Raw genomic sequence first — 13757 nt, forward strand, 5'->3', positions numbered from 1 at the left:
GAGGTGCTGCAGAACATGTCCCAGTCTCGGTTGGGAATTGTCGAGATGCTCCAGGGAATGTCCCAGTCGCTGAGGACCATGTCCCAGATGCAGGTGGGCATTGGCGATTCACTGCAGATGTGGCCGGTCGCAGAGAGGCATCGCTGAGGGCATTGGCACATAGACAATGGGGAGCCGCCAGGGCTGCCAGACTCGGATGATGCACAGCCTCTTGAGCTCAATCCAGCAGTCCCTCCATCCCAAGGTGCCCCCCCCCCCCCACAACCCCCATGCCTCAAGCGGGCTTTGACTGAGGAGGGAGCGTTGGAGGCCAACCTAGAACCTCCCTAAAGAGAGATGACGGCGGTCATCAGCTCTCCCGATTCCATCCCCCCTCCTGATAACTGTGCGTCCAGTGGGCAGAACAGGGTGGCATGGCAAGGCGTGTGCCACTGGCAAGTTGGCTGGGCCTTCGGCCCCAGGGTCTCCAGCCCCAGGCCCTCCAGAGGGCGCCCGCCAGGGGCATCAATGGCCATCAATAGCATCAGATTGCCTCCAGCTCTGATGTGCATACTGGGGACACACCTAGTCCTAGTGGCAGAGCACAGAGGGCTAAGAAGATTGAGGATCATTGAAAAGGCACGGGGGGAGGGAGGGAGTGGTTGGCACTATTGGTACCCAGGGGCAGTTAGTGCCACAATTGTACACCATTGAAATACGCTACTCCCGAGATATGTGATGCCTCTGTCAAGTTATTCCACACTGAGGGCTGGCCTGCACTGCTTTCCTTCTTTTACTTCCACCCTCCCCGGCCCCAGTCCTCCAGGCTCCCAGCTACCAGAGCTCCCCCCCTCCCGAAGGCATACCATGTGCAGGTAATGGGCGTGAGAGCGTAGTTAGCAAACAGACAGGAGTCAGACTATGGCATAGATTGAGGAGCACCAGAGTTCAGCTCACACTGGGTTATCATCATCCTCCTGTGTTGTATAGTGACCCACTGACAGTGCTGACACAGGCCCATCACCTTGGAGTGATGTTACACAGACCCTGGGAGGGTGGAACACGGCAATTGGGGGGAGGAGGAAATGGTTGGGGAGGGGCAATGGATGAGGGGGGGGACAATGGATGGGGAGGGAGATGATGGATGAAGCCACGTCCTATGAGAAGCGGGCGAGGATGAGGGCTTCCCTGGCTCTCTGGACATACCGGACCCTCACAGGTGTCACCTGTCCTCCATTCTCCGGCTGTTCCTGCGGGTCCTCCTAGGCCAGTCTTCCAGCCTTCCTAGTCCAGCTCCTCCTCGTCCTCATCCTCCTCGGTGGCCACATGTTCCTCCCCCTCCACGTTGCCCCACTGCTGTGCCAAATTGTGAGGGGCACAACAGAGCGGACGACCCTCTGGGGGGTGTACTGCAGGGCACCACCAGAGCAGTCGAAGCATCGGAACAGTATTTTGAGCAGTCCGAAGCACTGCTCAGTGACAGCCCGGGTGGCCACATGGGTCTTGTTATATCGGGTCTCCACATTGGTCACTGGCCTCCGCACTGGCATCATCAGACAGGGCCTAAGTGGGTACCCCTTACACCCCAAGAGCCAACCGGTCATCTGGGGTGTCCCTCAAAGATACGGAGGATCTCCGACTGCCCCAGGATGTAGCTGTCGTGCACACTTCAGGAGAGGCGTGCACACATGTGCATGATCTTCAGTAGTGATCGTGCAGAAGTTGAATGTTCATGGAGTGGAACTCCTTACTGTTAATGAAGTGCGCTCCCAGACCGCCCAGTGCGCGCAAGACACCATGCGTGCCATCTATTACCGTGGGACCTGGAGCATCCTGGCGATTGTGGAGAATCCGGCCAACCAGGCATCTTGATGGACTTGGTCCAGGTCAAAGTTTATGTATTCAGTTGCTTGGGCTGTCATGATATTCAAACACACACATCATGATGGACACACCAACAGACAAATCAGAGCACACAACACCACAACCAATCACACACAAAGACAGGAACCACATAAAAGCACGAACACGACACCTAGTGGACAGTAGGTCTGGGGACAAGGACACGGACACAACCTGTTTCAACATCACAAACAGAGAATCCCCACGTGCAGAGTATCAAGACAAAGCTGTACATAGAAAGTTTAAATAAAATAGCGTTGTACCATATACAACCGTGTTGGCTCATCTGTGTGTCAGAACGCCCAACACCACATGGTACAGGAGTGGATCGATACCTGCCAACTAACCTGCCATTCTGGACATGGACCCCACCGACAAACCGCAGCCGTTGCAAGTCGCGGGGAACCTAGGTACCAATTGGAAGCTCTTCAGGCAGCGATTTGACCTGTACATCCGAGCCAACGAGAAACAGAGTGCCTCGGATGAAACGAAGATTGCACTGCTCCTCTTCTACGCAGGGCAGCACGCCCTCGACGTCTTCAACTCACTGGTGTTCAAAGAAGGGGAAAACCAATCCAAGTATGACACGGTCATCCTCAAACTGGATGAGCACTTTAATGTTGAAGTGAATGAAAGTTTTGAAAGATACCTCTTTCAGCAACGCCTGCAAGGTAAGAAGGAGCTTTTTCAACCCTTTTTGACGCACCTCCGAATTCTAGCGCAGTCCTGCGGTTACGACAGCACCACAGAGTCCATGATCAGGGACCAGATTGTTTTTGGCGTTGCCTCCAGTGGCCTACGCCAGCAGCTTCTTAAAATAAAAAGCCTCACCTTAGCGCCTGCTGTGGAAGCCTGTGTCCTCCACGAAAATGCAACCTGCCGTTTTGCCCGATTTCAGGCGTCCGAGTTGGCACGGAGGGGGTCCCCAGCCGTCGAATCGGCAAGCCAGGCCGCCCACGACGGCGAACGCATCCAGGCCGTCGATTACTTCCCGACCCGCGGCCCCGACGACAGCGGCCGCTTCCTGCGCTTTTCGCGGTCTCCCGCGCTGGTGCGCGCCAAAAATAACGGCCACATCGAGGGACGCACTGCGCAGGCGCGCCCACCGCAAGATCGCACTGCGCATGCGCAGTGGCGCAACGAACGCCGTGACGTCATGACGTGCGGCAATTGTGGAGCTGTACACTTAAAAGGGCAATGTCCTGCTAAAAACCGACAAATCAGAGCACACAACACCACAACCAATCACACACAAAGACAGGATGTGGCAAGATGGGCCACTGTGCTGCCCACTGTCGTGCTGCTCAACCTATGGATCCTGCACATCCCCGAAAATCTCGCAGACAAGTCAGGACCGTCCAGCCCACGCATCAAGACTTCCAGTTAAGTGATGCAGATGGCCAGGATGCCTTGCGCGTTTCCGTCATCGATGTCAACAAGGTCAATGCCATCAATCCAGCTGATGAGTGGTGTGCCACCCTGACGGTCAACCGATCGCGCATCACCTTCCGTCTGGACACCGGCGCATCCGCCAACCTGATTGCATATTCTGAATTCCAGGCCATGAAGGTCAAACCACCCATCACGCCATCCCGGCTCAAGATGGTTGATTATAACGGGAACGTCATCCCGTCCATAGGATCTTGCCAGCTACAGATAACTCACAAGATGCACACGGCCACACTCCTCTTCGAAGTTGTCGGCTCATCAAAAGACTCGTTACTGGGCGCACAGGCGTGTAAGGTCCTTCACCTGGTACAGCGCATTATGTCTCTCTCTCCAGATGAGATATCCGACTTCCCGGATGCTGAGTTCCACGCAAATCTCCATTCCCTCCTTGCTCACAACCAGGAGGTTTTTGAAGGCATGGGGACATTGCCATACACGTACAAGATTCGACTCAAACCGGACGCCATCCCTGTCGTTCACGAACCTCGCAGGGATCCTGCGCCACTCAAAGACCGCCTCAAGTTGCAGCTGCAGGCTCTTCAGGACCAAGGGGTCCTATCCAGGGTCACCGAGCCCACGCCATGGGTCAGCTCCATGGTCTGTGTAAAGACGCCCTCTGGCGAGCTCCGCATATGTATAGATCCTAAAGATCTGAATAACAACATCATGCGGGAACACTATCCCATCCTGAAACGAGAGGAACTCACCAGCGAGATGGCGCAAGCCAAAATATTTACCAAATTGGATGCGTCCAAAGGATTCTGGCAGATCCAATTGGACCCGGCCAGCCGAAGGCTATGCACGTTCAACACCCCTTTTGGCAGATTCTGCTACAACCGGATGCCATTCGGCATCATTTCAGCATCTGACGTTTTCCACCGCATTATGGAGCAGATGATGGAAGGCATCGAAGGGGTACGTGTATATGTGGACGATATCATCATTTGGTCCACCACTCCGCAGGAACACATGCATCGTCTACGACGTGTCTTCACCCGCATACGACAAAATGGCCTGCGTCTCAACCGCGCCAAGTGTGCCTTCGGCCAGATGGAGCTGAAATTCCTCGGGGACCACATCTCACGATCAGGGGTCCGTCCCGATGCAGACAACGTTAGCGCCATCACAGCCATGCCACGGCCGGCTGACAAGAAGGCTGTCCTAAGATTCCTGGGCATGGTCAACTTCCTTGGGAAGTTCATTCCCAACCTGGCTTCTCATACAATGAATATGCGCCATCCCGTGAAAAAATCAACAGAATTCCACTGGCAGCAATCGCATCAGCTGGAATGGGAGGAGCTCAAGCACAAACTGGTCACGGCACCAGTGCTGGCGTTCTTTGACACGACTCGCCCTACAAAGATCTCAACAGATGCCAGCCAACCTGGTATTGGAGCGGTACTCCTGCAAAAAGACAGCACTTCGTCATGGGCCCCGGTTGCATATGCCTCACGAGCCATGACCCCTACCGAACAGCGCTACGCGCAAATAGAAAAAGAATGCCTGGGCTTGTTAACTGGACTGGACAAGTTCCACGACTATGTGTATGGCCTGCCACGATTTACGGTTGAAACTGACCACCGCCCCCTGGTCAACATCATTAACAAAGACCTGAACAACATGACCCCTCGCCTTCAGCGCATCTTACTTAAACATGGAGGTATGATTTCGAACTGATCTACACTCCGGGGAAGGATCTCATCGTGGCGGACACGCTCTCCTGAGCAGTGAGCACACCACCAGATGCGGAGGGGTTCGTGCGTCAAATTGAGGCACACGTGACTCTGACAGCAGCAAATCTGCCAGCTGATGACCCAAGCCTGGCCCACATACGCGCAGAGACGGCAACTGACCCCCTTCTGCAGCGAGTGATGCGCCACATGACGGAAGGGTGGCTCAAAGGGCAGTGCCCTCAGTTTTATAATGTGCGAGATGACCTTACCAACATAGACGGGGTCCTTATGAAATTAGACAGGATTGTTATTCCGCACAGCATGCGCCAGATGATTCTTAATCAACCACACGAAGGCCACTTGGGCGTCGCAAAATGCAGACGAAGGGCCCGAGAGGCGGTATATTGGCCGGGTATTAATGAAGACATAGCCAACATGGTGCTCAATTGCACAACCTGTCAGAGGTTTCAGCCGGTGCAACCTCCGGAGACGCTTCTACCACACGAGTTGGTGATGTCCCCCTGGGCGAAGGTGGGTGTTGACCTATTTCACGCGCTCGGCAGAGATCACATCGTTATTATAGACTACTTCTCAAACTACCCGGAAGTCATGCCTCTACATGATCTGACGTCGTCCGCAGTCATTGGGGCCTGCAAGGAAACATTTGCTCGCCATGGCATTCCAAGGACTGTCATGTCAGACAATGGACCCTGTTTCGCCAGCCGTGAATGGTCGTCCTTTGCCGCAGCATATGGTTTCACTCATGTGACATCCAGCCCTCTACACCCACAGTCGAACGGGAAGGCTGAAAAGGGCGTCCACATTGCCAAGCGGCTCCTGTGCAAGGCGGCTGCTGCCGGATTGGACTTTAACCTCGCCTTGCTGGCCTATCGATCGGCCCCGCTATCCACGGGTCTCTCGCCAGCGCAGCTCCTAATGGGTCGCTCCCTCAGGACGACGGTACCATCCATCCTGGCACCAACAACAGACCATGAGACGGTTCTTCGGAACATGCAAATGCAGCGTGATCGCCAGAAAAGTCAGTACAACACACGAGCGACGGACCTGCCCCCCCTGTCCTCCGGAGACAAAGTACGCGTCCATCAACCGTATGGTGGCTGGTCAGCACCGGCCGAAGTCCTCCGACGTGTGGCTCCCCGCTCGTTCCTGGTTCGCATGCCGGATGGTTCGGTGCGTCGCCACAATCGGCGCGCCCTTCGCCGACTTCCACGCTCGCAGCCACACAGTACGCACACGCCAGATCCTCAACAGGCTTCCGAGGATGACTTTGTGGAGCTGCCACAAATCACGCCCTCTCCATCGCCACCCATGGCCATGCTTGCACATCAGCCGGTGGTTCTTGACCCACCCTTGAGGCGGTCAACCCGAACTCGTCGCAAGCCCATTAGACTGGACTTATAACACCGTTCAAATGTCTAACAAGTTACACAATTCTGTATGATAACCTGTTGTTGTTTATCGTTCCAGATATCATCTGACTGGACCACTGTTCAAGTTTTTTTTTCTCGTTCGCATTCATGTTCTGTTATGGTACAACCTTGTTCATGTGACGCACCCGACATCGCCCCATGTAAATAGTTACGTCATATGCACATGCTGTACACAACACACACACACTCTTAGATGCACTCACGACACGATTATATTTATTACCACGTAGGCACATATTTTTGTAAAAAGGGGGGATGTCATGATATTCAAACACACACATCATGATGGACACACCAACAGATAAATCAGAGCACACAACACCACAACCAATCACACACAAAGACAGGAACCACATAAAAGCACGAATACGACACCTAGTGGACAGTAGGTCTGGGGACAAGGACACGGACACAACCTGTTTCAACATCACAAACAGGGAATCCCCACGTGCAGAGTATCAAGACAAAGCTGTACATAGAAAGTTTAAATAAAATAGCGTTGTACCATATACAACTGTGTTGGCTCATCTGTGTGTCAGAACACCCAACACCACATGGGCAAACAGGGCATCCGTGACTTCACAGATGCACTTGTAAGCGGTTTTGGAGTGATGCCACACAAATCCCCGCTTGAGCGCTGGAATGAACCCAAGGCATAGAAGGTCAGGGTTGTGGTGACCTTGACAACCACTGGGTGCAGGTGGCCTCCTCCTCCACGTGGTGCCAAACCGCAAGGACATGGCACAGGTGCCTCACCGTCCCCTTGTTGAGGCGGAGCCTCCTGCGGCACATGATGTCCGACATCTCTTCAAATGACCAGCGCCGCCTGTACACCTTGGGCCATTTCTGGCCTCGCTCTCTAGCCCTCCACTGCATAATGGGCGGCTGGGTCCTCAGGGTGTGGGGTGGACCCCTGCACAAGGACTGCGCCTTGAGCCTCTGTCGACGCTGCTGCCGCGGCCTTCTCCGGTGTCTGACTGCCTGGACTGCCACTGCCACCGTGAGCGCAGCTGCCGCGGGTCCTCAATACCATCCATCACGTGATATCTGTACGGAATCGGAAAGGGCGAGAGACCGACAGTTATGGCTTCCACCCCGGTACCCTCAAATCTCCCAAGCCTCCCCACCCTTACAGTTCCTGCCATCTCTCAGGGTGCCACCCAATGAGCCGGTTGTGCTGGGTACCCCGCCCTGCACATGGACCCCGTGCCACAGCAGGGGCCCTGGGCACCGGATCCCAGACCCCGGACCCCAGACCTCCGCCAGGAACAGTACTGGGACCAGGCTTAGGTACCCCCGCCTCATCCACACACCCACTCTCTGGTTGCGGGGGCATCCCAGTGCTACAGCCCAGATCTTGGGTGTTCGATTGTTGGCTGCTGCCCCTCCTGGTGTTCAGGCAAAGTGTCCAGGCCTCATAGTCTGATTGGGATGCCAGGCAGCAACACCTGCCTGCAACATGGCACAACTACCCATGGGAATCCACTTGGGAGCTGTGAAGTGCTCATATTAATAACATTGCCACTTCCCTCTTAGCTAGCCTTCAGTTGTGTGGCCAGAGGCCGTCACAGTCAGTGGGGGTTAAAGTGACCTGCACCATATTACCCCGGATGAGGCTCTGAGCTGGACGTGTTTGGTGGGATGAACAGGCAGAAGTTGAAGTTGCCCCTGGTATGGGTATACACGATCCAGGGGCTGGCATGCCAGATCCGTGGCCACTGAGCCCCTCGTCCCCAATCCAGGGCCTCCCCCCCCTCCCCCACCAATGGCAGCAGCCCGCCACCCCCCCCCCCCCCCCCACCCCCGGGCAGACTGCCCCTTTTCCAAGATGGTGACTCACCTCCTCCAATGCCCGCAGCAGCCATTGCGCTAGCTTCCTGATTTTAAATAGGTGTGCTAAAGGGTGCCTGACCGCTTGCTGGGGAGCTGGTTGGATAGGGGGAGGCCGTTCAATAAGGGGTCCTTCCCGTTAATGGGATGGAGATTGGCCTTAATTGGTGATTATTGGTTTCTCACCATGCCGCAGCGGGGATCCGGATCCCGCCAACAGGAGCACGCCGGTTAGATCGGAAGCCACCCGACACCCGGTGCGGTTCCCAATTTCGAACCCTCCTGCGATCTAACCGGCTCGCTCCGTTAGCACCCGTTGCCGTGTAGATGTTAGATAGCGCCCGATGACTTTGGAATATTAACTGCTCCTATTCATTTCTCCTCAAACCTTTTAACGCTGAACTTATGCCAAAATCTATGTCAGTCTCTTTGACATGCTGGTCAACAGGAATTTACACATCAATTTCCCGCAGAGCTGATTTTCACAGGACCAAAAATAAAAGGCTGTGCAAAACAAGTGCAGTGTAGAGCTACAAGTAGGGTAAGACATAGGCTGCTTTTGCACCTCTGAGCCTCTGGTCTCTTCTCAGTGTCATACTCTTCCATTCTGCAAGACAGGGCTGCAGCCATTGGAAAAGATATTCCACTAATTTAGCACATCAGATGAGTCAGCTTTAGACACAGTTTAATCTGTTTTCATCAGATATTTACTTCCTCTTTTCTTCCCGTGACTCCCTAAAGATGTACACTTGGATGTGAGCAAGTTCAAAATTCACTACTTTAAGTATCCAGCTGTGCAGTACAAATAATGTGACTCCGGAATCCATAATTTTGGCTCATATTTCATTCATATCTAATGTTTGTCCATATGTCTCATTCACAGAATAATATTTCTCATTTCCTTTGCGGGAGGGGTGGTGTTGGGGTGAGGTGGAAGATTTAGAATCTGGAAAAATGTTGTTGGCCCAGCAGGTAAGTTTGGAAAATGCACTTTCTTTCCAAAATCTTTTGGAACAACTCATTAGATCAGTGGAAATATTTCAGGTTAAATAAGACACAAAATTAAAATGTATGCATATTGCTGAGTTTTCAGACCAAAGGTATCAAAGTTATAAAGAGTAACTCTACCTGTGTATACTATAGATGGGCCGAATGGCCTCCTTCTGCACTGTAAATTCTATGATTCTATGAAGACTGCAATTTAATCTGGACCATGCACAGAGACCTATTTAATAAATGTATAACTGGAACATAAAGCTTTGCACATTTAAATACTGCTCGAGGAACACACAATTTAATTTAAGATGCCACAAAATGTTTTATGGAAATGAGCAATACCTGCATGTACATTCACCACTGCACTCTGAGCACTTTTGCAGATGTTGTCTGTTGCTACAACAGAGATTGTATAATATTCACCACACTCCAGGTGTGGGATTTGAGCCTTTATATCGCTGGTGTTGAATGAAGCTGTGACTCTTTGACTATCTCGAGCGGTCACAGTGTATAACTTTGCTCCTTGCGTGACACCCCACGAGAAAGATACTGCATTCGAAACACAGTTCAGCTCAGCTTTTAGATTCTCAGGAATGCACGGTACTGGTTAGAAAATACAAATGAATATTAATCTTCTCCATCCTGTAAATATTACAATTAATAAATATAAAAGCATTTCCATGATACTATTTAAGGATTAATAGCATTACCAGTTCGGGTTTGGGCAGAAGTGCTTGAAAAGCCAGTCCGGCTGTAACTGCGTGTTGTTACAGTTATGTTATAGGTCTGTCCACAGTGTAAATCCAGCATTTCATAGCGTGTCTCTGTTGTGCTGTGAGAGTGTGTATGTCCATCACTGCCTTCTGCAGTTACATCATATAATATCGCTCCTTCAGTCCGTTCCCATGATGCTGCCACTCTATTCGAATTACAATCCACAGTCACAATGATTTCATCAGGAGTACACGGTGCTGTGGAACAGACATTAATAAAAACATTAAGATCCATAGGGTTCATGTGAGAAATTGTTTTGATCAAATGTTCCTTGCCAACGTCTCATAAAGCTTAATTAACTTGGATAAAGCAGTCACCATTGTATTCCACATTGTGACAAGTCAATTCAGTGTCAAGTGTTAAAGTTAACAAATGTCAGCTCAGTATTCTGGGTCACAATGATCTGTACCCAAGTTGACCACTAAGTGAAATTGTCAGTTTATCCCTAATATCCACAGTGACTAGGGAAACCTGTTATAGCACAGATTGAACAACAAAGGCATAAGTGGGTTGTGGTCCCAGTTTACTTTTAGTTCAGGTCGTCTATAACATCGAAATTATGGCCAATTGAAACAGGGTGACTAATGAACAGGACCGTCTCTAAGCTGATACAGTGCAATTTCACAGTGAACATTAACCCTATCCACCTAAGGGAAATAAGACAGCTGAGTGGTTATAAACCAACAGGTCAGAAGGATGTTAGACAGGCTTTTTGAAGATCAGAGGGCTGCATCACCAAGGAATTGTTGCTTGCGAACATTGTCAAATTAGATCATCTTGTCATTCAATTCAATTGCTGTGGCTTTGCTTCTCAGTTTGCCAGTAATACTATAACGATTACATTTCAAAAGTAAATTTTAAATAGTGATATGTTTTGAGATGATTTGAGGAGTTGGAAAGTTATACATAAAGTCAGTTCTTTCCCTTCTACATTACCTGTCCAAATATCGTAACTGGAGCTTTGGATGCTGCTGCAGTTTTCACCAAATGCGAGTACAGAGATGCTGTATATTTGGCTGCAGTGAAGGTCTGGGATTAGACAGTGTGTTTCTGATGTGGTACAGGTGGCTGTGTGTCCATCACACCCCTCTGCTGTTGCAGTGTACGACACTGTGAGATTACCCGGCTCCCATGTTACAAAGGCAGTGACAGTGTCAATATCAACGTGCACGTTCTGAGGGAGACATGGTACTTTTGGGAGGTGGAAAGAAAAATGGGGTGTCATAAATTAATATCAGTGCTAAGTTTCAATCGTCTTCTTTGATACCAAAATCAGCAAGTCAATACCTATTGAACAGATTCCCAGTCGCCAAATAGTAACTAGATTCCCACTGCCTGATTGACTAAACAAGGGTGCTTTTGAAGTTGGGTATCAGGCAAGGTGTTCAAGTGGTAATTTGTAAGGGGTAAGTAGTAATTAAACTTAATTTCAGAGCTAATTTCAAGATAAATTAGTTCTTTAATCTCAAAACTAAAAGTTGTTCTTTTGATTATTGTAGTTTAGTTGCAAAGTAGGGTTAAAGGAAATAAAGTTGGCATAATGGAGGTAAGTAAATAGTATTATATAGCATAATTTCTTTGTTTAAATGGGAGTAAATAAGGGGCTTAAGGGTATTCATGGCAGGATAGCTTACACCTGTAATATGCTCCTTCTGTACAATGTAACAAATCATAGAAACGTCAGTTGGCCCTGGTGATCACGTGTGCAGGTAGTGTGTCCAGCTGCAGCTACTGACTAACTGCATTTTGGAGCTGGAGCTGAGGGTGAATTCACTGTGGAGCATCCATGATGCTGAGTAAGTCGTGATTAGCATGTTCAGAGAGGTAGTCACACTGCAGGTGAGGATTGAGCAGACAAAAAGGGTATGGGTGACCACGAAGCAGAGTAGAGAAAGACAGGTAGTGCAGGAGTCCCCTGTGGCCATCCCCCTTTTTAACAGATGTCCTATTGGGGGAGATAACTCTGCAGTGGACAGCCGTGGCAGCCAACTTCATTGTACCATGGGTGGATCTGCTGCACAAGAGGGAAGGAGGAAGAATGTTAGGGCTGGTAGGTAGAGGATTCAATTGTAAAGGGAACAGACAGGTGTTTCTGTGGCCACAAAGGAGACACCAGGATAGTATGTTGATATATAAACCACAAACAGCAAGGGCCCCAACACTGATCCCTGCAGGACCCCACCGGGCATAAGCTTTCAGTCAGAAAAATACCCGTCGACCATCATTCTCTGCTTCCTGCCATTCAGCCAATTCTGGATCCTATTTGCCAAATTTTCTTGGATCCCATGTGGGACCTTATCAACAGCTTTGCTGGAGTCCAAGTAGACTACGTCAAATGCATTTCCATTTCCCTCATCTACACACGTGGTCACCTCTTTGAAAAATTTAATCAAGTTGGTCAGACAACCCTTCACAAAACCATGCTGACTGTCCTTGTTTAATCCCTGCCTCTCCAAATGCAAGTTAATTCTGTCTCTCAGAATTGCTTCCAATAGTTTCCTCACCTGAGGTTAGACTGACTGATCTGTAGTTTCCTGGTTTATCCCTTCCTCCCTTCCTGAATAATGGTACCACATTGGCTGTCCTCCAGTCCTCCATTACCTCTCCTGTGGTCAGAGAGGAATTGAAAATTATTGCTAGCGCCCGTGCTATTCCCTCCCTTGCCTCACTCAGCAGCCTGGAATACATTTCATCTGGCCCTGGAGACTTGTCTACTTTTAAGCCTGCTAGACCACTCAGAACCTCCTCTTTGTCTATGTTAATCTCTTTAATTTTATTACAGTCCTTCTCCCTGATTTCTATACCCATGCTGTCCTTCTCACAAGTGAGCACTGACACAATGTATTCATTTAGAACCCTACCTACATCCTCTGGCTCCATACTCCAATTACTGTGTGGTCCTTAATGGGCCCTACTCTTTCCCTAGTTATCCTTTTACCCTAATGTACTTGTAAAGCAACTTAGGATTTCCTTTATTTTATCTTCCACTATCCTTTCATGTCCCATTTTTGCTCTATTAATTAATTTTTTAAAGTTCCCTTTTGCACATTCTATATGCCTCTAGGGCACCTGCTTTTTTGAGCCCTTGATATCTGCATAAGCCTCCCTTTTCCTCCTCATCCAATGCTGTATGTCCCTCGATATCCAGGTTCACTGGATTTGTTGGTCCCACCCTTTTCTTGATTGGTACATGTTGGCCCTGTACTCTCCCTATTTCCTTCTTTAATGCATCCCACTCTTCTGTCACAAATTTACCTAAAAGTGACTGTTGTTAGTCCACTCTGGCCAAATCATAACTGATCTTATTAAAATCAGCCTTCCCCCAGTTTAGAACTTTGATCTCAGGCCCATCCTTGTCCTTTTCCATAATAATCTTGAATCTAAACAATATAAAAGCAAATTACTACGGATGCTGGAATCTGAAACAGAAAATACTGGACAATCTCAGCAGCTCTGACAGCACCTGTGAAGAGAGAAAGGAGCTAACGTTTCGAGTCTGGATGACTCGTTGTCAAAGCTGGAGAGAACTGGAAATAGGGTCAGATTTATACTGTTGTGGGGGTGGGGGGGTGGGGAGGGGTGGAGCAAGGGGCTGGATAGAGGGCCAGTGATAGCTGGAGAATCGAACAAAGTTATGATCACTATCTGCAAAATGCTCCCCCACTGATACTTCAACCACTTGCCTGGCTTTGTTACCTAAATT

At 50.0% G+C, this 13757-nt stretch overlaps 1 protein-coding gene across 1 annotated transcript in view; it reads right to left on the reverse strand.

The window, feature by feature from the left end:
• LOC140426523 (uncharacterized) overlaps positions 1-13757 on the reverse strand; it is a 210174-nt gene that overhangs the window by 124709 nt on the left and 71708 nt on the right. The window contains exons 15-17 of the mRNA XM_072511403.1: positions 10991-11245; positions 9991-10251; positions 9623-9883 (exon numbers count right to left, since the gene is read on the reverse strand). Coding sequence (XP_072367504.1) covers positions 9623-9883; positions 9991-10251; positions 10991-11245 — 777 coding nt within the window. The remainder of the gene's footprint in view (positions 1-9622; positions 9884-9990; positions 10252-10990; positions 11246-13757) is intronic.

The sequence above is a fragment of the Scyliorhinus torazame genome, chromosome 7, assembly GCF_047496885.1.
Source record: "Scyliorhinus torazame isolate Kashiwa2021f chromosome 7, sScyTor2.1, whole genome shotgun sequence".
Taxonomy (NCBI): Eukaryota; Metazoa; Chordata; class Chondrichthyes; order Carcharhiniformes; family Scyliorhinidae; genus Scyliorhinus; species Scyliorhinus torazame.